The 26,332-nt window shown below is 37.8% G+C and overlaps 2 protein-coding genes across 3 annotated transcripts in view; one reads left to right on the forward strand and one right to left on the reverse strand.

The window, feature by feature from the left end:
* The window catches only part of galnt2 (UDP-N-acetyl-alpha-D-galactosamine:polypeptide N-acetylgalactosaminyltransferase 2), a 52,067-nt gene extending 41,585 nt beyond the window's left edge, over window positions 1-10,482 (forward strand). The window contains exons 8-16 of one of the 2 annotated variants that reach the window (XM_079473483.1): window positions 1,312-1,399; window positions 2,323-2,410; window positions 3,260-3,363; window positions 4,440-4,566; window positions 5,418-5,510; window positions 5,646-5,729; window positions 6,421-6,547; window positions 7,827-7,946; window positions 8,023-10,482. In XM_079473483.1, coding sequence (XP_079329609.1) covers window positions 1,312-1,399; window positions 2,323-2,410; window positions 3,260-3,363; window positions 4,440-4,566; window positions 5,418-5,510; window positions 5,646-5,729; window positions 6,421-6,547; window positions 7,827-7,946; window positions 8,023-8,178 — 987 coding nt within the window. In that variant the 3' untranslated portion in view covers window positions 8,179-10,482. Of the gene's footprint in view, window positions 1-1,311; window positions 1,400-2,322; window positions 2,411-3,259; window positions 3,364-4,439; window positions 4,567-5,417; window positions 5,511-5,645; window positions 5,730-6,420; window positions 6,566-7,826; window positions 7,947-8,022 lie in introns of both variants that reach the window. The other variant, XM_079473482.1, reaches the window with a different exon arrangement.
* A 463-nt stretch (window positions 10,483-10,945) lies between these two features.
* Window positions 10,946-26,301, reverse strand: pgbd5 (piggyBac transposable element derived 5). Its single transcript, XM_079472592.1, has 7 exons — window positions 25,621-26,301; window positions 22,045-22,475; window positions 19,304-19,438; window positions 18,695-18,875; window positions 16,080-16,277; window positions 14,431-14,536; window positions 10,946-14,183 (listed from the first exon to the last, which is right to left on the reverse strand). Exons 1-7 carry the CDS (start codon window positions 25,931-25,933, stop codon window positions 13,988-13,990), a joined length of 1,560 nt encoding a protein of 519 aa, XP_079328718.1. The 5' UTR covers window positions 25,934-26,301; the 3' UTR covers window positions 10,946-13,987.
* Between the last annotated feature and the right edge of the window lie 31 nt (window positions 26,302-26,332).

The raw sequence follows: 26,332 nt of genomic DNA on the forward strand, positions 1-26,332 counted from the left end.
TAAATATTTTTTTTCCTTCAATGTAAGCATAACATTTTCGTCTTTTGTGCAAATAGCTAATCTAAGATAATAAAAACATAACGATTCTTTATGTAAGGTCTGAGTTATATTGCATTTCTGTAAATAGATCCTCAAACCTCACATTGGACTTAAGAATTCAGCTTAGCACCTTTTGCGTTTATTCTTTTTTTCTAGGGTTTTCGAACAGCATTTGCGGGTTTTCTTCATTTTAAATCCCAGATTTTCAATATGGTCCCAAAACATATCGCCAAGCTTTAAGAGAAAATCAGAGTAAGAGTCTGTCATTAATGCTTTAGACTTACATAAGCCACTTGTTGAAACCACTTCGTTGTAATCAGGTTCATTATTTCCAGATTTATACTGTACCAGAGTTTGCCGTAACAAAAAACACATGCTGTCTATTGCGTCTAATATAGGTAGAAACTTGCAAAATACTGTTTATTTCCTGGACCTTATTCTGTATTGAAAAAGGTGATGGAAAGATGTTTTGTCCAACATTACCTTATGTTTCATGAGCTCATATGAAGTAAATTGGCCATTGCGGTATGTCATCATCATGTCGTTCCTACTGATACTTCAGTTTATTAGACTGAATTTATATTCTTTTAAAGGCATAGTTCACCCAAAAATATAGAAACTCTGACATTCACCCTCTTGTTATTTCAAACCTGTATGACTTTCTTTCTTCTGCAGAACACAAAAGTAGATATTTTGAAGAATGTTGGAAACCAAACAGTACTGGCCCCCATCCACTTTTATTGTATGAACACAAAACCAATTCAAAATATATATTTTTTGTGTTCTGCAGAAGAAAGGAAGTCAAACGGATTTGAAATGACAAGAGGGTCAGCAAATGATGACACAATTTAAATTTTTATAAGGCTTTGCCATAGTAATCTCCACACTCATTTCAAACCCAGATACTGTAAATATCTCTGCTGTCCGTTTAGTTTAGAGTTGAGCATATTATCGATTACATTCATGTCAGAGTTTTACAATTGTCACAATTAATAAAAAGCAATATATAGCCTATTCATTTGGCGTTAACTTTTATTTTGATAAGTATTGCTTGTGGATTTCGTCACCGCAAATGAGTGGACGCTTTCTTAAATCCACGTTCTGCATCAGCCAGGACTTTCATTCTGAATTCTCATTTGTCTTGCTAGTGACTTCAGTGTAACGTCTTAAAAGATCATATTGTCTCGATTACTGAATGCGATGTTGCTGAGAGTATACCATTAATGTCATTGAGCCCAACTTGAGATCATTTGGTTTGTGTTTTTTCCACAGGATAAGACTCGGGTTGTCTCTCCCATCATAGATGTCATTAACATGGACAATTTCCAGTATGTCGGAGCTTCTGCAGATCTTAAAGGAGGTAAATATCTTTTTCAACAGATTTTAACAGTTTATATTTCTTAATATTTTCATTGACATGCAATATCTGTGTGGGTGTGTGTAGTACGTATAGACAGCATGTACAATATATGTTATTATATATGATGTCATCATATATGAATGTGTTATATATGAATGTGTTATATGCCAATTAAAGAACTGCAATATTTATGCGTTCTAACATAAGCCACTTTTTGTCACTCTAAAATGTATATTTATGAAATCAATAAAATGTTAATGATCGACAGGCTTGGTTTAAATGCATATTTGTGTTTGGAGCAAGTCCGAAAGAAACAGTGAACACAGCAGTATGTTAAAAAGCAAGTGAACGTCAGTGAATCCTGAAATGAGGAAGTGTCTTTTTGCAATGGAAATCATTTTGATTGATTTCTGTCTGGTGGTTTGGGTATAATGTCTCTCTATATCCAAGTGGAAAAGCTTTTAATGTATAAGCTCTCAGAGGCTCTGGATATAGGAATGTGAAAATAGATATTTCCTTCTTGCTACCCCTGTGTTTTATACAGCGGCATAGTATATAAATATCATATTTATATTGTCTCTCTTCCAGCACATACTGGGTGAATGAAAGCCCCGTCTGCTATTGAACCAGCATTCAGTCACGCTATTACATATGTGATGTCTTTGTTCTGTAAAAACCTTCATCTCCCATTTTCTTCCCGCTCGTAGACTACATTCAGAATACAAGCAGTGCTTTAGTGAACACTGCGCAGTATATACTGTATGCGGTCTGCTTTGGTATGTGAATCCATGTCTGTTGTGCAACAAAAAGCATACACGGCACATCCTGCATACAAAGCAGTGTTTGCTTCAGGGATGTCAAGACACAAGGCTGGTATTTATTTAACCTGGGTTTAATCTGACTTGTATATTATCTGTATCCAGGTTTTGATTGGAATCTTGTTTTTAAATGGGACTACATGACCCTGGAGCAACGACGGGCACGGCAAGGAAATCCCATTGCTCCCATCAAGTAAGAACCGTCTCTCGAAATATCTCGGTTACAAAACCTTTTAACCTTTAATCTGGTGAAAGAGAATTTTAGCCTCTTTGGTTATACAGTCTATTTTTAGACTTCGTAAACAAATTGTCAATGCTGGATGGAAACCTTGTATTTCTAAATCAAAAATTTCCCACCTTGGCCGCACTTCATGATTTCATTCTGAGGTTTTCTTCTTTTACAAGCAATGAACAGTTAGATTTCAGTTATGTCAACATAGAAAAGCAATCTCCTAAAGTTGTTGTTATAGCAAAACAACAAGCATCTTCCAAAAAGCACATGTGCTCGCCTGCTTGTAAATGGTTTTGCCTCCAGAGAGAGACTCAATGAGTATAATTAACAGCCAAACGGAGGAGAAAGAGAAATGAAGGAAGCTACCGAATGGGAGATTGAGATTTCACGTAACAGCAATGCCCCGTCTATGCATTCACTGTGCTGCAAGTACATTAAAAGTACATTAGGATAATAAACAATGCTGTTTCTCCTGGCAGTGCCATTGTGGGATGTGCAGTGCACAAGTCTTCATGACACAGCACTCTGTAGCTTCTTTTAATGAGTCCAGTGTTGTTTAATGACTTTGTTTATGAGGCTGTGATCAGATCTCGGCATCACCGAGCAAGCGTTTATTAGGTGGCAAATGGCCACTGAAACGAAACTCTTCATCAGCGGTGTGAATATGACAATGGTGTGATTGGGCAATTTAAAGCTCGAGTTTGTTCTTATACGGATGCTTTAATGTTGAACGTCATACTAACTTTTAATATTGTGTGAAGCCAAATGACCCCTTATCCATTTTATATTTTGTGTAACACAATTTTCCAGGACACCAATGATTGCTGGAGGTCTTTTTGTAATGGACAAGAACAACTTTGAAAAGCTTGGGAAGTACGACATGATGATGGATGTATGGGGCGGTGAGAATCTTGGTGAGTGGGGGCATTATTTCTCTCCATGCCAGACTGTATTTCATCTCTTGTGCTGTTTGAGGCTCTCTGTATAGTTCACCCAGATGCATCCCGTGTATCATTTTACATGGCATCCAAAATCACACGTCCATCATTAAAGTAATCCAAACAACTCCAGTGAGTTAATATATGTTCTTCAATGAAACCATACAGTACGTGTTTATTGCGTCTCATGACTAGTCATGCGAGTGAATAATACCTATAAAAATAAATACATTGGTAATTACGTATTTAATATGCTCTTTTCAGAATAAGAATTGATGACTTTAAAATGATGTGAATTTGTTTTGTCTTTCTAATAATTTTTCACTAATAAATGTACATCATGGTTTTAAGAACTTCGCAGAAGGTCACAACATCTTCATGGCTTTATACATCCACTAAATGACCTAAAAAATGTGCAGTCTTTAACAGATGCTTAGTTTGTTCTTTTTAATGCAGTGAAATACATTAAGTGTTGCTTAAGTGTCCCTAAACTTAAAAGCAAAGCATGTGTATAAAACCACGAATGACATCATGATACCTCCATCATGATACCTCACTCAGCCAAAATGAATAATGGGCCCATCGAGGAGGGTCAGCACAGCAGAACTATTGCTTTTTAAGTCATCATTGAAAAAACTTGTGTAGAATAGTGTTGCATCTGCAGACTGGCAGAGGCGGAGTGAGATTTTCAGATTTCGCCATTAACGTCTGATTCATGATGGATTCTGAGAGAGCGTTTGGATTTATTCCACAAACACAGCACTTTCTCAGCTGTGGTGATGGTGGAAAGCTTATGGAGGTTCCAGAAACGATGCCTTCAGACTGGAAATGAGTTTAAGTTTGCACGTGTGTTTGTTTGAGGTCGGAGAGAACTAGGCTGGTTTACAAAGCTGGGGCACCATCTGTTTATAACATGATTGTTGTGTTGTGTGTAGTGTTTTTTGGAACTCTGAGTTTTGGCATTTTGATGTTTTTTCCGAACTTGTGCGTTTTGTCAGATGTTTGTGGGGTGTATGTGTCCTAATAGATCTGGCTGTTGTTGTGCTTCTCAGAGATCTCATTCCGCGTCTGGCAGTGTGGAGGGAGTCTGGAGATAATTCCCTGCAGTCGTGTGGGTCATGTCTTCAGAAAACAGCATCCATATACTTTCCCAGGGGGAAGCGGGACTGTGTTTGCCAGGTATCAACTATAATAACTGTTATGTGTAAATTTTTAACATTTAAAAAAAAGTATTAAATAAATATATTGATATTGTATAAAACACAAATCATATTAAAGACCGAGCCTTGGAGCAGTGGTTTTCAAACAGGGGTGCCCCAAGATGGATCCAGGGGAACACAGATTTTGAGGCATTTAATGAATTATAGAAATGTATCATAAATATTATGCAATCAAACATAAAAAAAGCCACCCAACCAAAATTATTGATGTTCCAGAATTGCATAACTTTTTGGTTGAATTTAAATGATTTATGTTTATGATTATAAGTCTTTATTTGGGGGGCCGCATGGTGATGCACCCAACACAAAGGGGGCCTTACAGGGAAAAGGTTTGAGAGTCTCTGACTTGGAGTACACCCGTTTTACAGCAATGTGCTATAAGAGGCCATGTGTGTAAATAATGAATTATTACATTGAATTAAAAAAAGTGTAAAATAAGGTACAGTGAAACATGGTCAAATCACTGGAACAAAATTGCATGGATTGCTTTTGCTACAGTTTTAGACCGTCTTTTAAAACTCCTATAAACATAACAACACATACATAAAAATAATCAACATCATACAGTTGCTAAAGAAGACTTGCCTGTCTTATAAATAAGTGTATTGTTTCAATACAAATGTAAGCTGTAGTGTAGTTTGGTTCGTGTGCGCCACCCAGTGGTTGAATTTGCCATTTTTGAACTTCAGCTGTTGTGTGTGTTACAGAAGGTCCATTAGTGCTGAAATTAGACTCTGGCATAATGAAGTGCTGGTCGTTTTGTCATTAGTATCTCCATATAGAATGTGTCATTTACTTTGCTCTCTGCAGAAACACCAGGCGAGCAGCAGAGGTATGGATGGATGACTTCAAGAATTTCTACTATGCCGCTGTACCATCAGCCCGTAATGTGCCCTATGGCAAGTAAGTGTGTGTCCATCTTCATCAAGGAATTAAGTGTACTAGCACAATATTTAACAACAACGTAACAAAAGCCTACAGCTAGTTTCAGTTTAACCTCTACCACTTAAAAAAATGGTTCTCATAAATGTCTTCCAGTATTCAGAGCAGACTGGAAATGAAGAAGAGGTTGGGCTGTAAACCATTCAAGTGGTACCTGGAGAATGTTTACCCTGAGCTACGGTGAGTGTTTGACCTGAGCATCATGTACGGTAGCTAGGGCTGTCCAACGATTCATCACGATTCATCACATACAGAATAAAAGTTTATTTTGGACGTGATAAATCACGACAACAGCTGTGGAAAGGATCTGTATTACCATTCCACTTTAAAGAAAGACCCTGCTATACATCACTACTCCTTAATAGTAAATAAGTCAGCTTTTATTGTTTGAGATAAACGCAACAAACATGATGATCATGTGTGCCTGGCTGAATCAAGATTGAAGGAATATCACTCATAATGAAAGTTCTTCGCCTCAGATTGTTCCAAACTAGTATACATTTATTTCAAAGAAGATATTTGGAAGAATATCAGTTACCAAACAGATCTAATCGCCCTTTTTCTGCCAAAGTAGGATAAATAAATACTATTGGAGTCTGGGAGTCAATGGGGGATGAGATCTGTTTGGTTACTGATATTCTTCCTAATATCTTCTTTTGTGTTCAGCAGAACAAAGAAATGTATACAGGTTTGGAACAACCTGAGGGTCCGTAAATAAAGACAGAATATTCATCTCTTTAATACTGACTGAGGCAGATTCATTCTAGCTGTAAATGGGACCTTTATTACATTTTCATAAGTGTTTAAGAACTTAAACTACTATACCTTTTTGCCAGTGACTGACTTGATACTACGTTTTTGTCTTGTATAGAGTGCCGGATCACCAGGATATAGCCTTCGGAGCACTACAGCAGGGCCAGAACTGTCTGGATACGCTGGGACACTTTGCTGATGGTGTGGTGGGGGTGTATGAATGTCACAACGCAGGGGGGAATCAGGTATCATTCAGAGCTCAGGTACTGAATAGATAATGTGTGATGTGACAGAACTGGCGATGGACACATGACAGTGAATTTGGGTTCATTTAGAGAAACAATTCACTTGCGGTGGGTCAGTGACACACAGTGTTGGTGATAGACACAGTAGTGTCTGGATCACATGATGGACTGCAAGTCAAAATCACATAAAACATTCTCATACAGCCGGCCAACACGTTCCTTTCTACGCTCTCTACGTCATGTTACAAATTCAGAGCAACCGCTTCATTCAGAACATCGTTTTGCGAATTCACTTTATATATCCAGAGAGTCCGTGAAAAATAGATGCCAAACACAGCTGTTTTAGTATTAATTAAAAATGACACACGCTTTTTTTGAAGAGGGGAACTGTATTTTCTGTATACTTTACAAAACGCTGTGCAGAGTCTGGAAGTTGAGACGTCTATATGATATGCTTTAACATTATCTATATACAGAGACAAAATTAAGCAATTTAATGGCTTGAATTTATACAAATGGCCAATCTAGCCACAGTCTATATATAAACACGTTGAAGTCTTTACTGAATGCATACATTTAAATGAACTAAAACCGCAACATGCAACCTTTGCAAATACCTTGGATTAATGACGTAGATGCGGTACTCTCTTGAGGCCGGAGGATTCTTTACTTTTTGTGTGCAATTATTGATGTTTACAATAAAATTTAAAGAAGGCCTACCCATTTCAACCTATTTTATTCAATATTGTTTAGGTGACTAGCAATTTTTTAAATATCAGTTCAAATGTATATTAGTGTAACAGTCAGAATTGGGTAATTATAATAGTTTGTTTTGTGTTGCTAAATGAAATATATATATTTTTTGCAAACAGTTGCCTGTTTTTAATCATGTAACATTTAATTGGTAACATTAAAGGGTTGGGCGAGGGTGCGTGCAGTCTTCCTTTTGTGTCCTTTGCTGATCACATGCCTAAAATGTGTTTGTATAATATATGTGCATTTATATATAGATACACAAACATACATTTATACATTCAAGAAATATGAATAATTAATCATTACCATAATAAAAGTTATTTTATTAAACACATTAACATTTTTTACAGGATAAATGTTCCTAGTTTCTCAAGTAATGTTGTCATTAAAGCTGCAGGCATAAAAATATTATTATAAAAATTATGAAAAATATTCAGGGGAAAAAATGGTAAACATTTGTAAATGGATATGTGTGCTGTATTTACTTTATTTTGCCATCTGATCACCTCTCTGTCTTGCTCAGGAATGGGCTTTGACTAAAGACAAATCAGTAAAACACATGGACCTGTGTCTGACGGTGGTGGATCGCACCGGCGGCTCGCAGATCAAGCTGCAGGCCTGCAGGGAGAACGACAGCAGACAGGTAAGCGCACCGAGCATTGGGATTCAAAGCGTTGGAGTTGACGCCCCCATTTTAAACATCATTGTTTCCGTTGCAGAAATGGGAGCAGATCGACAACTACTCCAAACTGCGACACGTGGGTAGCAACCTGTGCCTGGACAGCCGCAGCGCGCGGAACGGCGGTCTGACGGTGGAGGTGTGCAGCCCCTCGCTTACCCAACAGTGGAAGTTCACTCTCAATCTGCAACCCTAGCTCGACCCCACCAGTCCCAAGGCCTCCCCTTCTCGCCCTCAAACAGCCCGCGCTGGGCACGCACTCGCCCCTCAGAGATATCGCTGTCCGGACTCGGGTCCGCCACAATGCGGCCGCTCTGGTCTACAACGGCCACGGGGCATCGAAATCAGACAACAAAGTTGATGATGATTTCCATCTAACTATATACCTCACTGTTTTGTCTTATATCCAGGTCTTGGAAAGTGAATCTAAACTTTTTTTCTTTCTCGTCCTGTTTCCAATGCGAGCGAACATTATCTGCTTTCTCGTGTATTTTTCTTTTTGGCATTTCTCATTTTCTTAAATGGATTTCAGCACATTTTAACAATGGAGTTGACGTCCATCCTTTTATTTTTCTAGTCACGTTACCAATAGCGTTGAATGTAATTTACGTCTTACGGAGGCTCCCGACCTGCGCTGGATTTTTGAGTGAAAACTGTTTCAGTTTGGTTTGATTTGTGGGCTCACGGGATTGGGGGAGGACTCTTGTCGTGCGCGCTGACACAGACACACATTCTTTCTTTGGAGGACTTCTACAGCCTTGTGTTTCAAATTGAGGTGCGCGCACGGACAAAAGAGCTGGAAAAAAATGGAGACATCGAGTTTTTCTATAGTTTTCTATATCTGTTGAAGGTGCAATGTGTAAAGATTCAACCTGCTTTCTTTAAGAGGCCTGGTGTGTTCTAAAGGATATTTGAGGCATTGTACAGAACATGACTTTTGGATTCACACACTGTAGCACTGGCTGCTAACAATTTAGTGTTTAAACATGTCTTCAAACCCACAATTTTCTCCATAATCATTTATTTCTTTCTACCCTTTTTTTCTTAAATGTGTATTATGTGAAATAATCATGTAAATCTGCTAACTCCAGGCAGACTTTGCTCTCATTTTCTCTTTCCCCATCGCTCGGATACATGCACAGGTGCACTCTGGATCATGTCCTTTATTTCTTCCTCACAGTGGTTTTATTCTCAAGATGAATCGTGATACTCTCAACTCTCATTACTTGAGCATCCCTTATTTTACTGTACTGTAAAGGAAATGTGAGGTGTTTTGCCTTACAGGTTTCAAAGTGTGCTTTACACATCTGGTCTCAGAAAAGAGAGAGGGCAGAATATTATGTGTCTCCATTTTCTCACATTATCATTGTCTTTATGCTTTCGGGTTATCGTGGTACTTCAGTTGTCACTGGTTGATCCTAACAGAACTAGTGTTACTGTAAATCCAATGAACAGGGAAGCCTGTGACACGTGAAGATTAATCATTTAATCCATTTATCTGTCGTATACCTGAGCTGGGATAATGCAGTAGCATTCCTTACTAACTTATTGTAGGGTAGGAAAACAAGACTAAGTGAGCCCCTGACTTTCCCTCGGTCAGCTTTTCTCATGTGTCAGCAGTTAATGTTATGTTAATCTTCGACTTTGTATGAATCTTTCACACCATCCTGTATTTTTATAGATATTACAGTTCCCTGTTGGTGATTAGAAAATGGAATCAAAACAGGGAGTCTTGATTTTTCAGATTGAGTGGCATCCACAGCGAATCTGAGGAGAAGAAACAAAACAGTCAACCTGTATTTAGGATGTGTGTTTTTGTAGCGTCTCCAGGTTTCCTGTAGTCACGTGGGTCTGCTGCCCACGAGCACATGAACAGCCGAAAGAAACTGAGATGTGGGCCGCACATTTTTAAGTGAAAAGAAGCCGGCGGAGTGGGATTGCCTTCCCACTTGACACAACAGTATTCGTGCAGATGAACGGCTTTCAACACTGAGATTTCGGAGAACGCAGCCAAATTAGGAGCAATACGTGATGGATAATTGCATAATTCAATTGGATGAAATGTTTACATAGCACACTGTGCCAAAGTCATTTGCTGTTTGAGTGAAACACGGAAACACATCTCTATTCAAGACAGGACCCTTTAATTTTCAGTAAATGAAGAACGTGTGACCCCCACCTGCTTTTTTGTCTTTTTCAAAATCTCAAAGTTGCATTCAACAGCAAAGGAACTGGCATGGGGTCAACGCTTGTACTAGTGTATATGTGTGTATATACAGTATGTATGTCCATGCATGTACAGTTATACTCATTCAGTTGCAGTTATAGTGGTTTGGTCAACTGTACAGCGCTTGTGTTTGTTCATTGTTTTATAGATATTGCAGAAGTTTGAATGACTGAAAATAATTAACTTAAATAAAATTTATATACATAACCAGTGTCCACGATAGTATATTTAAAAATAAATATTAAACCAGAATTTTGATGTATAAACTGTGGTTTATGGTACCTTAAGGTTTACCTTAAAAATGAAAATTATTTCATTTCAAACTTGTATGACTTTATTTAGTCTGCAGAATATAAAAGAAGATATTTTGAAGAATGTCGGTAACAAACAACATTGGGCCTCCATTGACGTCCAGAACCACTGGGACATATATCAAAATATCTTCTCCAGTGTTCCACAAAAGAAAGAGGATGAATTATCTCTGTAATATAGAACTAAATTCTATATTTGACGGTTAATGTTACAGCCATTTATTACTGTATGAAATTAACTGGTTAAGTATTTAATATCCAGTGTAATTTCCATTTCCAAGTTGTATTTTCACAAATATTGCAGTTATTACAGATTTGTCATTTTACAAAATGTTACTGTTTTATTAACGTATTTATGAAATGCGGCCATCAAATGACAGAAAAAGACTGCAAATTTACAAGAAAAACAGGAAAATCATGATTTTATGGGGGGAATGTTTTATTTTGACTGTATATTTCTGGTGCCCCAGCTGCTGGAAAATGCTTTTTTTCTAGTATTTCTTTACAATGTACATTTTGCATGTAGAATTACATGTAAATGTTGCAACCAAGTAGTGCAGAAAAATCTTTATAAACAACATTTATTAGTGCACAATTTGCACACACGGAGCTGGAGTATACATCAGTTCAGTGACCGGACAGCGAGAGTAAAAATGACAGAGGACACATCACACTAACAGACGGATACCCTTCCATACACCTTATTTTCAACATTCATAGTGAAAAGACAAGTGAAGTTACAACAAGCATTACAACTGCACAGCAAGATACGGCGCATTCACAACATTCATACGTGAATAGATACACGTCCAACACTGGCTTCCTGTTAGGTTGTTATTGAGGAATTTGGTCCGTTAAATGAGTATTCACGGGTTATAGTTGCCAAAGCTGTTTTCTGTTATTTAAAGGTCAGTTTTGTTTACCTGCTATCTTGCTGTACAAAGCTGGCCCTATATCATACTGTAGAATGTTAGCGGCCTGTACAGAAGCTTTGTCTTTTGGAAGGGTTATTTATGTACTGCACCACTTTCATTAGTTTGCTGTTTTCACTGTGCTTGGCAGAGATGTTCATAGCACCCAAACCAGTCTCTTAACTTATGTAATGTCTATTGCACAACCGTAGACCTTGTAGTTGCAAAACCCCGTTGATATGATAGGGATATGTTAGGGTCATACAGTTTAAACCAAAACCATCACTTCAATTCATCATCCTCTTCACTTTCCATTAAATTAGTTACTTGAAGATGGACTGTGGTACATTAAAAACAAAAAGGTGCTTTGCAGAACACAGACATACAATCTTATAATTTGTTTCCTATTATACTACTGTACATAAACACAGGTGGCAGTTATCTATTATTATTGACTGTAGTTTTGATTACATGTACAAAAATCCTACAATGATGCCCGATCAAAGTTATGGTGATTATGACATTCATAACACATAAAACATTGCTTTCGTCTTGGTTAAAACAAAAGATACAGGTAGAAAATATGGCATATATATCCTTTCAGCAGTTGTTGACCATTTAGAGTAGACATGTTGTACACACTCGGTATGAAGCATAAAGGAGTCTTTGTGAAATTTTGTGAAATACATGTTAATTGGGTTGTTAGTGTTCAGTGTTACTCTGTATCCCCACAAAGAACGACAGCAGGTGCTCAGTTGACAACAGAGGAAGCAAAGGATAGATATAATGTCATCTATTGTTGCTTCATTTCCCAAACGTCTGTGACACAAATTCACTAGCTATTGTACATCGGTCCCTTACAGTGGTTATTATCCAGTATGAATACAGCACAGTGATAAATAGGGGAGACGGTTGATTAGAGTTATTACCTGAGGGAAATTATCAAAATAAATCATTGTGAATTCATCCAGTTTCTGTTCTTTGAAAGGATAAATTATGCCATAGCTGTGATTGTAACATGCCATTACTACAGTTACAATAAAGCAATGTACAGAATGAACATTTTTTGACTGATCTGGCAACCCTCACAAAATCCAACCTCTTAAAGGAAGAAAGACTAGTTAATAGTGTTATCATTCGGGTTTGAATCACTCTCAAACACAGCACTTCCCCCTTTTTATCCGCACATTTAAATTTCACCAACATTAAAATATGTAAATGATTCGGGCCTTTTCTTTAAAGGAAAAATTATACTTTTCTTTTTCTTTACCAACCGTTTTAACAAGTTATCAATAATGAGAGGCGAAAGAAAGATAAGTTTAAGTGACAGTTCACCCCAAATGAATATTCTGACTTGGTGTTCAACAGAACAAAGGTATTTATACAGGTTTGGAACAAACCATTGACTAACATAGTATTTATTTTCCCTTCTATGGCAGTAAATGGCAGGTGAGGTCAAATATCTTCCTTTGTGTTCAACAGAACAAATAAATGTGTATACAGGTTTGGAACAATCTGAGGGTGAGTAAATGAAGACATCATTTATGGGTGAACTTTCCCTTTAATGTTGGCATGTTATGTCACACAATGGAAATCGAATTATGTATTTTTGCGTAAATAATTGTATATGTGTCCTATGGTGTGACAGCAAAAGTTAGAAAGCAAACTGTTAATATTACATTATTTTATGAATGATTGAATGATGCATTTTTATTATTAATATCATATAAAAGAACATGTCATTTTATATGATAATAAATAAGAGAGATCTAACTTCATTGCTTGCTTTAAAATTGTTTGCTATCACACACATTTGCATATTAGTCAACTACTCAAATAAGAAAAAAAGTTTTGAATGAATCCAGCAAATCCACATCTTAGCTACTTCCAAGTGCAAAAAGTATTGGGAAAGCATAGTTATCATTACCTGTGTGGAGCGCGCCTGCAGCAGTGTTTAAACCACTAATCTTATAGCCCGGTTAAAAAAGTACTAATAAATAAATAAATACACATAACTAATCAAATTGAAGTGCTATAAAATAGAAAAATGCCCAGATATTTGGGAAATCTCCCTTTTAACGCGAATGTACATTTTTATTTTGTCGATAAAACCCCTCGATCACCAAATATATACAGTATATGTGTCAGTGCCTAATGTTGGATATGGTGTCCACAAACAGAGCTAAATCACAAAACATCGTACCTCAGGGTTCAAAACTACATCGACACTACTATTATTCTATTGAGAAAAATCATTGCACATCGACACGTTTCATGTTTCTCATGCAGCAAGTGTTACAGAGACTGTAGTGATTTATGTACAGTACACTGATCTTTTACGATCCAGACACACTTGTTATAGTCAAATGCTGTCTGAAATGTGAATTTGCAACATCCATTTTTAACCAAACTTGGCACATGTATTTATTACATATTGGGGTGTACAGTAAACACAACCCTGAAGTTCACAACTCAAGTATGTGTTAAATAACGTATGTGTTAGTATGAATGTGCGTGTGGGTTTTTATGTTCTTATAAGACAGCATGTGACTTTCCTCACTGTGTGGGTGAGCAGTCGTCCATGTCCAGGAGCTCTTTGACCAGCCTTTCACCGAACTGTGCCCGGCTGTAGCGTTTGACGTGGTAGGCGTCTGACATCTTGTAAAGGATGTAAGCGTTGTTGATGGCAATGCTGATGGTCAGCCAAAACACCTGCTGCCAGGTCTTATTGGGCTTGTGGAAAATGAAGTACCTAGATGGAAAAGGGTGATGGTTTCTAGGCATTTGTTTTCATGTTTTTTTTTTGTATGCGGCCTGAATGTTGCATCGGAGCAAAATTAGCATAACCTTGATTAAGTAAATATTTACTTAGATAAATATTCACCAAAACGACTCAATTTGATTCGTTCTGCTGTGTTTCATATCTGAAGCCCAATAAATGCAAACTGAAGTTCACAGTAGTCATAAAGTGTGTTACATAAAACAGATGCATAACTCACTTGCTGTATTTGTCGTCATATTTGCAGATGTAACTCAGATGTGCAGCGAAAGCCTCGACAGCGAGAGGACAAGGGATTTCTCCACTCTTCCTCTTAATGATCACCCCTAAAGCACCAGAGCACAGCTGTCACTCACAGTAAACATAAAGTACATTCAACATCCAACCAATATTCAGCAAGTGGCTTATTTATTTTCTTGACAATCTGGCCACAAACACTCAGAATGATTCAATGTATGCGTTAGCAAGTGACTAGTCCGTGTAAAGCTTCTGTAGACTTTTAATCTGAGATGTTATTAAATTATAATTAAAAACAAGATGTCATTGAAACATGATTAATAAGTACTGAGTTAAGCCATGGGATCTGGACAATTATTAACTCTCCAATATCTCAGCCTACTGTTCACACAAACGAACGGTTCGTCATTTATTCACCCTCCTGTCAGCCCATATCTCTGTGACATTTTAAGATGACAAAAGGAGAATTTTTTTTTGTACTTCTCGCTCTTGCATTGCCCTTGGTGCATTTGCATCCTTGTTTAAGATTCTGAAGGCTTTGTTTCTACCTATTTGTATTCCACGAAAGAAAATAAATGTAAGACAGGTTTGGAATACAATATGTGCAATGATGTGCAAACCATTTTCATTTTCCCAATTCAAGAATTTTCTATTTTGGCTTAACTATCCTGCAGTCATCTACTGCACATTACAGTATGATGCTATTCTTAAGAGAAGAAAGCCACGTCAACTGCAATGTTGGCAGATACTGGTGTACTTAGGAAATGAATATGTGCTATTTTGAGTCTTGAAGACAGGCATTGCAAAGCTATTTATAGACCCTGGACTTAAGTAGCGTCCAACCTTTGAGCCGCAGTACCTCTGGGAAACGTGTTTTAGTTCAGGTTATGTACAGAAAACTTGGCAGGACTTTAGCACAGCAATATCAGCACTGAGTTTTTACTCAAAAGCAACATCTGCTCTCAAACGGATTGAAATATACTGGACAGCAGTTCTGGGGCACTTTTTCCTGTCATTTTTGGGTGAACTATACATTTAAAATCTTGACTGATCATTTAAATTTGAATTTAAATAGTGGTTTACAAGTTCAGTCGGAGTTATACTGTATACACTTGTGAGTGAATGCTTCCACCCTATAACAGTAATTGCATATATGTTTAGTTGTTGATAATTATAATAATAATAACAATGAGAAAGCAGATGATAAAGAGGAGAAAAGGGCAAGAACACAAATCTATTTCTACAGCTACCACACAGGCAAAACTAAAGATAAAGTATGATTGAATTGATGCATCATTACACTTTAAAGCACAGTGTAGAGAAAAAGCTGAGCTCTGGTGCTTGTAATGTATAACTGCTGTCAGAACACATCAGGACATATCAAAGAAAAGTAAAGTGCAATAAGATTAGATTTTGCTTGTCATAATCCTGTGATGTGCCGGATATCTACTTAATCTATTCACATCAGCATAAAACCCACCGGCTCAGTCTGCCACACTTGAGGCATCATGCACGTACTGTATTTTCTTTTTAAGTACCAACATTTGTAGTTTGCATCGTGATCAACCATTGTAGCTTTGCACGTTTCCTCCCATTATAAACTGAGGATACCATGAACTTTCATCCTCTTACCTTCTTTGGTAGGAGAGTAGGCATTAGTGAGGAACCTGAAGTTGCCTTTGTTGTACCAGTTGATTATGGACATGTTTCCTCTCATCTTAATGCGAGACTGACCACGCTGCTGTGGGCTCTCTGTGTTCATCAGCATAGACTGAGGGAGACCTGTACAATCACTCTTCCTTATGCTCAGCAAGCCGCAGCAGTAGATCCCTGTATGACAAGAGAAAATTATTAGTATATAATCCTGGAAAAATAATGACTCTGTCTCTGAAGAACACAGGAGGATGAATGTACCTCAGCCTTGAGTATTCACTGCACTGTATAGCACAGTAAGTCATGACTGGAGGTTGACTTTAAAGTGACAGTTCACCCACAAATCTAATTTCTATCGTCATTTACTCATCCTTTACTGTTTGTAACTGAACAACGGCGGTACCCATTATTTTCTATTGCATGGACACAAAACCAATGCAAGTACCGCTGTTTGTATCTTCCTTTGTGTTCTGCGGAAGGAAGTCATACAGCCTTGACATGACAGTAAATGATTCATTGAAAATTCTGTCATCATTTACTTGTTCTGATTAACGCAAAGAAAGATTTTTGTTAGAATGTTAGCAGTTTTCAGTGCTGGTACATCATCCACTACCACAGTGATCTGTTCTGTTGAAAACAAAATGAGATATTTTGAAGAATTTAGGAAAACAAACAGTTCTGGGGCATCATTACATTTTTCCTACTATGGTAGTCAGTTTGAACTGAAAACAAAAATGATGTAAGCAATCAGTTCTGAATAGTTTTTCAGTATTCAAAGTGCGAAAAAAAATCTAAAAACGTTATTATATATTTAGTGTGGTGTACTATAGTAAATCATACCGCAGTAACATGAATTGTTTACTCCAGGGTCTTCTTTCTGACCATTTTAATTGATGTTGGACTGCTTTATGGTCTGCAAAGCTGTAAGCAAATGTGGTCCTGACAGCTCTGCCAGACGCTTCAGCTTGTCTGAATGAGATACGATTGCTCAAATTCATCCTCTCAGTGGGCACAAGGGATGAGTTGTGTGACTAATCTCTACTCAAAGATTGTGGCAATTTCTCAGCATTAAGAGTAATTCCGAGAGTCGTAAATCTCATTCCCAATGATGTGACTGCTGAGGCAAAAAATATCAGAACACCATTTTAAGATGTCCCCTTTCTATAATAGTTCATCTTTAAAGATAACCTGAATAACTGAGAAGTCATAATGGCTGATCTACTGTGTTAATCTGTGATCTGTATAAATCTTTCGTGGAATAAGATCATAAATCACCATTTTATTTCATTGCATCTTTAACCGTAAAATTAAATTGACTGAGGATGTTTGTCAATATCATTCTGTGTAGCATCTCCTTATATCTTTTACTCATGAAGAAAGTCACACAAGTTTGGAGCAACATAAGGGTGAATAAATTAGGGCTGCTCGATTATGACAAAAATCGCGATTATTTTGGCCAATATTGAGATCACGATTATCTAACACCCATTACCCATTAACCTCTAAAACAATATAGAAAATAAAACAAACACTTGGCTTTTAAACTCTATTTAACTCAAAAATAAATGTAAAGAAATATTACTGCTGAACCACTGTAATGGAAATGTGTGCATCGTGGATTTAAACTACAAGAAAAGAGAGGATCCTTGCAAAATGGAATCCGGCACAATAATAGTTTACCTTGATTAATTTGTTTTTGTAATTGATGAAGGCCAAAATTTACGATTACGATTACGATTAATTTTCGATTAATTGCACATCCCTAGAATAAATGATGAAAGATTTTACATTTTTGGCTGCACTTTAACTGTTTATTTTGCCCGCAGCTGGAGGCTGGAGTCTATGAAAATCATAGAATCATCCATCCTCCGGATGAGACGTTAAACCGAGGTCCTGGCTCCCTGTGGTCTTTAAAGATCACATGGCACTTCTCGTAAAGAGTAGGAGTGTAACCTCGGTGTCCCAGCCAGATTGCCTCCACTGGCCCTTGTCAATCATGTCCTCCCAACCCTCTGAATTGGCTCTATATCTCTCTCTCCTCTCCACCTTTAGCAGGTGTGTGGTGAACGAACTGGCGGCGTTGTACTGTGGCTGCCGTCGCATCATCCAAGTGGATGCTGCACACTGGTGGTGGTTGAGGAGAGACCCCCCTCATATGATTTTAAAGCGCTTTGGGTGTACGGTAGTACACAATAAAGCTCTATATAAATGCCTCATTCATTCATAGCTGTGAGAAATCAAGGTCAACGTCCTATCACTCTCTCCATTTATTGCTTGCCACAGGATGCTATCAGTGTGTAATTAAAATCTGCAGGCGATGCGGAACATCAAATGGGGAAAGATTAGTAGAAAAAAAGAGGAAAAACACATGCAGAAATACATCACGCTGACTTACAGCACCCCATTGTTTCCTACAAGATACTACTTCTACAATATAGCAGTATTTATTACAATAAAATAAATGTGTCACTCTCACTTTGTATTTCAGGGTTTTCCCACATCATATTTAATTTACACAACTCCTAATACATCATTTATTTTCTCGTGCTGCTTGCAGATACAAAGAGAAGCACTGCAATGCTGTTGCACTGTACCTTGTTTCTCAAATTCCTGAAACAAGTTTAGACTTGTGATGCTTGGTCCAGTAAAGATGATTGCACTACAGCCAGACAGGTTCTGACAGAGCTGTTTGGCCACCAGACTGTGAAGCTGAGGTTTATTCTTCAGTGTGTCCAACCCATCTGGACCCGGACCCTCTTTGAGATGAACATAGATCTGGTAAGAAAGCCAAATCATTTTAATATTTCAAGTATTGAAATTTAATAGGATTTTAGCATTTTATTGTTTGATTATTCAATTCACCCCAAATACAAGACTATAAATCCTCCTGTCTTATTGGTCCACACCCCTGGCTCATAATAGCAGTCAATTCTTTCACAGGCACAAACCAAGAAAAGAGAGCAATTATGTTAAGTGGTCTGAGCTTTGGCTATAAATGATACTTCATTGATTCCATCTGGTAATATGATTTTACTTATTCCTTAAATTCCTTATGATCTTACAGCACCAAACTCAAGTTTAGCATCACATTTTTGTTGTTGTTTTCTTAGTGCACATGTAACCTAAATAGCTGGCCAAGTTAATGCATTTGTGAGCTATCAGCGAGCATCCTCCCCTGAAGCTGCATGTGTGTGCGCAGTCACCTGACAGATGAAACCGGTAGAGCTGCACTGTCGCACCCACAGGCTGAACTTTCTCTTCTTCCGCTTGCGCAGCTCCCTCTCTGTACATGTGGTTATAAACACTGGATCTTCATCGATCAAGGGCTCATGGAGGACCTGAGTCAAAGCAGCAGCATATAGAATTGATAACACCTGCAAATGCATCATTTCTGCTTGTTGACTTCAGGAAAAACATGATGATATGTTGATGAGGACCTTGAGAGGTGTGAGGTATGATCACTGGGTTTAAAATAGATAATAAGATGCCTGCCAGGTGATAAACTGGCCAAGAAATCTCAGAGATTTACACTGAAGAATTTGTATTCTCGTGGATGACAAGTATAGAAAACACCTAGAAACCACCCATAGCAACCAGATAAAAAACACCCTAGCAACCACTTCACACTTGTGAGGGCAAGCTGTGCATGGCCAAGCATTCCTTCCCACATCGCATAACATCTCATATTAAAACAGGGCTATATTTCATGCAGTTAAACAGGGCGTGTTGCTGTTGAATGCTTGATGGTTTACCAATGGGAGATAAGGGATCAAACCCATGGTAGTCAAAATGAGCTGGTTGGCACACTGTCAAGGTAATAAGCTAAGAGACACAGATGGTGTTTAGTTTCCTCATGGTAGGCGGGTGATTGTGGGTCTGTCTCGGAAATGGGCCAAGCAAGGCTTCACGAACCACAAGCAGCACTGTTTCCTTCAAAACATTGGAAAATAGGGCGAGATGAAATTGTGAATTATGATCTTAAATAAATAATAAAATAAGACGTGTTTCAAAATAGTAGGTAAAGGGAAAGTTCACCTAAAAAGGAAAATTCTGGCGTGAATTACTCACTCTTTGTTTGTTCCAAACCTGTATAAATGTTTTGTTTGGTTGAACCAAAGAATTTAAAATACAAAAAAAGAATTTTTGTTTCAACAGAACAAAGATATTTATAAATCATATTTTGACAGAATTTTCATTTGTAAGTACACTATCCCTTTAGTAATGAAGAAAATGAAGCACTCAATCTGACGAGATCATTCACAATAAAAAATAATTAAATGTTTCAAACTCTACCTTCTAATAAAGAATCTACATCACTAGAAACACAGATCACTTAAATAGTTCATTACAAAATCACCTCTTTAAATTCTCTGCATTACCAGACTGCCTTCTGACAAGTAAAAAATCATAGATGTCCACAATACTAGTTTCTTAAATTAAATATGCTCTGCTGAGATGCTTTATGCTCTGTGAATTATTCATATTGATTGAAAAACAATGTTGTACATCAGGAAATGCTCATTCTTTATTCTAATGATATATTAGGACTTTGATTTCACTGAATGTAATAAGGGTGAGTTACTTTCACTGAATAATGAACTGCTCAAATTCTGGCCCTTTTGTTAAATTCATTTTCACAACTCCATTTTTTCTGTCTAAAGGCAGAATATAAAATTAAAGAAAAAAGGGAAGATCATCCAAATTGTTAAAGGGATACTTCACCCCAAAAATTAAATTCTGTCATCATTTACTCGCCTTCGAGTTGTCCAAGATCTGTATAAATGTCTTTGTTCTAAGGAACACAGAGAAATATATTTGGAAGAATCTCCAGACTCCCATTGACTCTCATAGTAAAAATGACTTTATCATTCTGCGTTCTGGGGCACTTTTGACTATTGAATTTTTTCCTACAATGGTAGTCAATGGGGGCGAAATGTGTCCGGTTATAAGCATTCTTTCAAATATCTTTCTCTGTGTTCATCAGAACAAAGACATTTATATAGATCTGGAACAACTCGAAGGTGGGTAAATGATGACAGAATTTTCATTTTTGGGTAAAGTATCGCTTTTATGATAGAAAGATGGTAGAAAGAAATGGATTACTTGGCAGGCTGTGTTCTCTTGTTGTAGTATTCTTATAATTTGTACTTCCTTACGTGAGCCTGACATTTAAATGTCAGACACAATGAGTGTGTAATCATTTTTATTCTTAAAAGACTGAACTAAGTAATAATTGGGTGTTATTATATTAATAGAGGAATTACTACAAACACATATCACAATCATGATATTGTATTATTTATATTACAGTTATTTAGCTTTTATTGTCCTTTTGACAGACATATATGAATTTGCATTAAAAAACATATGATTCACAAAGTAAACAAAAATAAATCTACAGAGGTCCATTAAGTACGGCTGAATCTTTGCAATCAGCAGTTCTGAATAGTTGAATAGAGCTCTTATTGGAACCATATAAGCCCGAGGACATGTGACCAGACTCCAAGTGCTACCAATTACAGCACAACATGCTCTGATTTAAATCCCTAAACCCCACTTTCACTGACACAGAAATGGAAAATGCCTGCAAGCCCTAGTTTCTACAAAAGTTAATGAGATTTGGTTGGAGTTTGTCATTTTTGTTTCTTAATTTAATGTTTTTTTAAGACACCTGTTTGCGTATAAAAAATAAGATTTCCACAATGTTTTAGTATTTTACATTTATGCAGTAAACAGTGTTTTAAATGTATCATTTCCAACATATATTAACAGCATTACAAATGAAGATCCAACCTAATAGAAAACATAGCAGGAACCATTAATCACTGTAAAAATCATGGACTTTCATATACAGTATAAATCAAACATGGATATTCATATTCAAAAATTCCAGAGTAAACTGTATATGAGATGCTCAGGTAATGAATGTTGTGTATCTCTGTACCTGTGTCTGTGAAGGCCGGAAGCTGGAGCTGAAGCTCTGTTTCAGTGAGTCCAGGAAGGGTTGGATCTTATAGAGGCCATGACTACCACCTTGACTGGAGCGGAAGGCTACAAAGTGGAAGTACTTGAGGATCTTCTCGAAGCGCGCCTGGCTCATTTTGAGCGCGATGCTGCGGTTGCTGAAGAATCCACTACTCCAGATGCTCAGCACTGACTCACAGCGGTTCACGCCAGTGGAAGTCACGTAGCCCAGGAAGGCTTTCATCTCGGCCACTGTCACGTTGGTCCATCCTTCTTCGCTTCCGAAACGCTCCTGGTACTTCTTGGCATACATGTTGGTCTGGGTCACCATGATCTGGATGACGTTATCGGGAACAAAAATCTGGAAGAAATCTATTGCAGTGGCTGTAGCCGGCATTTTCATTGTCGGACCTGCGGCAAATTATAAATTGAGATTGTTTAGGTACTGGCAGAAAATGGCATATTCAATTTCTAGGTGTTGAATTAAAATCTACGGAATGCAGGACTGGAATATTCTCATCATCTTCCTAGCATGAAAAACGCGTCAGATAAGAATGAGCATATGGTACATTAACAATGTGATGTGAAAGCTGAACATATCCGCTCAAAATCTGCTAAAACGCATCTCACAGAAGATTGCTTACTTTGTTCTCTTGTTATACTCTACAAACTCTAATGTGTATTTTGTCAGTCTTAAAAGACTTAATGACTCTCAGAGATGAAGCATGCAAGGAGGAAAGAGAAAGCGTCTGTATCTAACTTAAGATCTAAAAGGCAATGATGAATCATTGCAACGTCAATGAAAAGCTCATGGATCTCAATTCTGCATTGAGAATGGAAGAAGCAATTACCTTTAACAAATACTGCAGTTTATATTCATCAGTGAAGGTTTTGTATTGATCCTAAATTATCCTAACCCTAACGTGTATACTTCATCTGCTGTTTTATGAACACCCATACAAGCAAAAGACAACAAAACACCTTTATCTTCATTGTCAGTATTGTAATAGTACAGGTTGGAGATGGTGGTGATAACATTTTGTCACCGTGACCCCAACACCCCTGTGTACAATTGATTTGCAGTTGTAAACTCTCCTGAATTCCACAGTGCGTTTTACAAAAGTAAACTGTTGAGTCCTGACAGTGTAATAAAGATGTTTGTATAGGGTGTGTTCTATAAGCAAACATGTACAGTTTATTTGAAGACGGTCGCATTAAAAGTACCACATATATATCTATATATACAAAAAATATTCATTGTTGTTGCACAACCAATATCTGCTGCACAAACATACCATGAGGATAAAGCAAACTATACATCTTAAACTGCATTACGTTCATCTTTTTCTGTATGTAAAATAGGATGAAACTGCTATTAGGGTGTAATTTTTTAATTATACTGGAATGTACAGAACATTGACTAGACAGAATAAACCGTTTTGTGTTTGTACAGTATCAGTTTTCAAATCTGTTATGGTCTTGACTTGGATTATAGTGTTATGTAATACATGACTCTTAATCCTGATCATGGCCATGTCATTCACTTCCAATATAATATCAGAATACCAAATAAAATAAACAATATTGGGTTTGGAGAATGGATGGAAGGATTATGTGTTCAAATCTTCTGTCTATACATAGACTTTCAATTTAACATCAAGTTGTTTTTATCATCATTTTATAGTCCGAGTTGCTGAAGAACAGCTGCTGTATTTTGCAAGATTAATTATTGAAAAGACGACACCAGCAGCTCCTGTAGACCTTCTCTAAACCTCCTTTATACATGTAAGATGCTATTAATCGATCTTATCCTTTTTCCTTTTAGATCTCGCAGCAGGTGCTAAATTACCACATGGCTCCATTTCAAATATGATAGACAAACAGAGTTTATGTGTGTCTCGGTTTTTAAACAAACGTCTGCATTAGGAAACATGAAAGACACCTTTAAACTCTTTACTCTCTTTACACAGATGCTTGTATGATTGCAAAACATATTTGGTAGTTTATCTTCATGGAAGTTGTCATAGAATGCAATGTACCTTTTCAGTAGTTTAATCTTCTTGTCTCACTGGTTTAAAATAAGCTAAACAATATTGACTTCATCTAACTGGCTCTTACAAGCTCGTTCCATGAAACCAAGTATTATGACCAAGATTTTGTGTGTAATCTTTAAAGCATAATTTTTCAGCTCATGACCAAGCAAAACCTGTAACCAGATGGCCAATTCCCCCCCCCCCAAGGTGACAGACAGAACCATCCGAGCAACCACGACCAAAAACGTTTGGCATTTATCAAGAGTTTAGCATCTATTTGTCTCAGGAAAACATAAATATGTAACATGAATAATATTAAAATTTTTACTGATGCTTTAGCATGCTTGATGTCAACTGGCTAGAAAGTTGGAATTTGTAATTTATTTCTAAATGTTTCCAATGTCAAGCCTCATTTGTTCACTGAACACTGCCCGTTAGCGTAAAAACATCCCGATTTACGCTAAAGGATCTTTACATGCATCATTTAAACAGGTTGCATGCCTTTGAAACCCTTGGGGCACTTTGACTTGGGTGGACACGAAAAAAAGCTGAAAATTTGTATCAAAGTTTATTGATCACTGATTTTTATTGATCACCTGTTCATGACCTAATTTAGATTGCCCATCAAATAAGTGCTGCTTATTACAGGAGAAATGGATGCTTATTACTGGTGTGCATCTTGAGGCAAAACAATGGCAATGATCTGTCAGTGTAAGTTTTTCCGATCAAGACACATTTAAGATAGTCTGGGACTAGTCTTAAGCCCCGTCTGGGAAGTCGCCCCCATATTTAGATATTTTGGTCCTGATTCCGATGTCTTCTCTCACACTCTACCATGACTGTGCCAATTGCATTAAATGCGTGTTCTACTGTATGTCATTGTATATGATTACATTGACATTATACATTTGGCAGACGCTTTTATCCAAAGCGACTTACATTGCATGATAGTATACATTTGTATTTGAGTATGTGTAATCCCTTGGATCGATTCCATTACCTTGGTGTTGCTAGCGCCATGCTCTAACCACTGAGCTACAGGAAAGTGGTACGATAGAAAGTATCTGCACACAGCCGAGTAAATCTTAGGAGAGTCACCAAACTGATTTTAAGTCTGACGTTCTAAATAAAACCAAGAAATAATTGGCTCAACTTAGTCACCCATGCAAAAAACCCTTCTGCCCAGACACAGGTACAGCAATATCAATGTATCACGATGATTAGACCCATCATACGTGGTCTGCATGGAGTACCTGTCACATTTCATTTCTCATTTCCCATAGCCACTAAATTGTGATTCAACTATCTGATCCATATTTCAAGGACTCGTGTTATCTGTTTGAGCCATCTGATGGGAGAGATCAAAGCAAACCAGTGTTGCCATCAAAGGGTCCCATCTGTGATCTTAATTGCTCGTCGTGCGAGCAGTGTGACCCACTAGGTGTCACACGGCCTCTCAAGGCTCATAAAGCTGCATAGCATCTATTGAGCTTATCATAGGACATAACGTTCATTAAACTCACCATGTGTGTCCTGATAGTGGGGAAAGGTGACGTCCTGTAGTGCGTCGGTCCATCCTTCCTCCTGCGCTTGGCCGTTGGAGACAGACCCAGGGGGACCGCAGCTCTGACTACTCCTAGTTTCACGCGCTCGGGCATCGTCTGCATGTGTCTCCGTGTAGTTGTCCGAATTCGAGTCTCCCGTTGTACTGTAAAATGGGTTTTCACTGCTGTCGTCTCCAGACTCCCCAAACACATCGTCGGAAATCTGCAAGCTCTCGTAGCGAGAACGCGCTTCCTCGAGGAGCGACGGTCCCTTCCTTCCACACTCCGCCATCGTTCGTCAGTCCCAGTGTGCGTTTACTACGCCGGGCGAGTTTGGACATGCAAGTGACCTCTTTAAAACCAAAAAATCCAGCATGCAGTCTGTCAGACCCAGTCCCTTTAAACGCAGACCCTTTGCGGGCGTATCACCGTCCTCTATGCTAGGACCAGCACGTCTTTATAGCATCGGCAAAACGTGAATTCACCGAGAGCTGTCCCTCCCCCCGTGGTGCTGAATTACCCCCAAGCCTGCGATCTGAACCCCTACAACAGTCCACTCAATGATCTGTGCATCCGGGTTGGCGGACGGAATGAACTGAAGCTTCCCTAGAAATCACCTGACCCGTTACTCACTACATTGTCCAATGGGATTAATCCCTCAACGAATCCTAACTGTTGCAGGATTATATTA

The sequence above is a fragment of the Barbatula barbatula genome (genome assembly GCF_947034865.1).
Source record: "Barbatula barbatula genome assembly, chromosome: 14".
In the NCBI taxonomy this organism is placed as follows: Eukaryota; Metazoa; Chordata; class Actinopteri; order Cypriniformes; family Nemacheilidae; genus Barbatula; species Barbatula barbatula.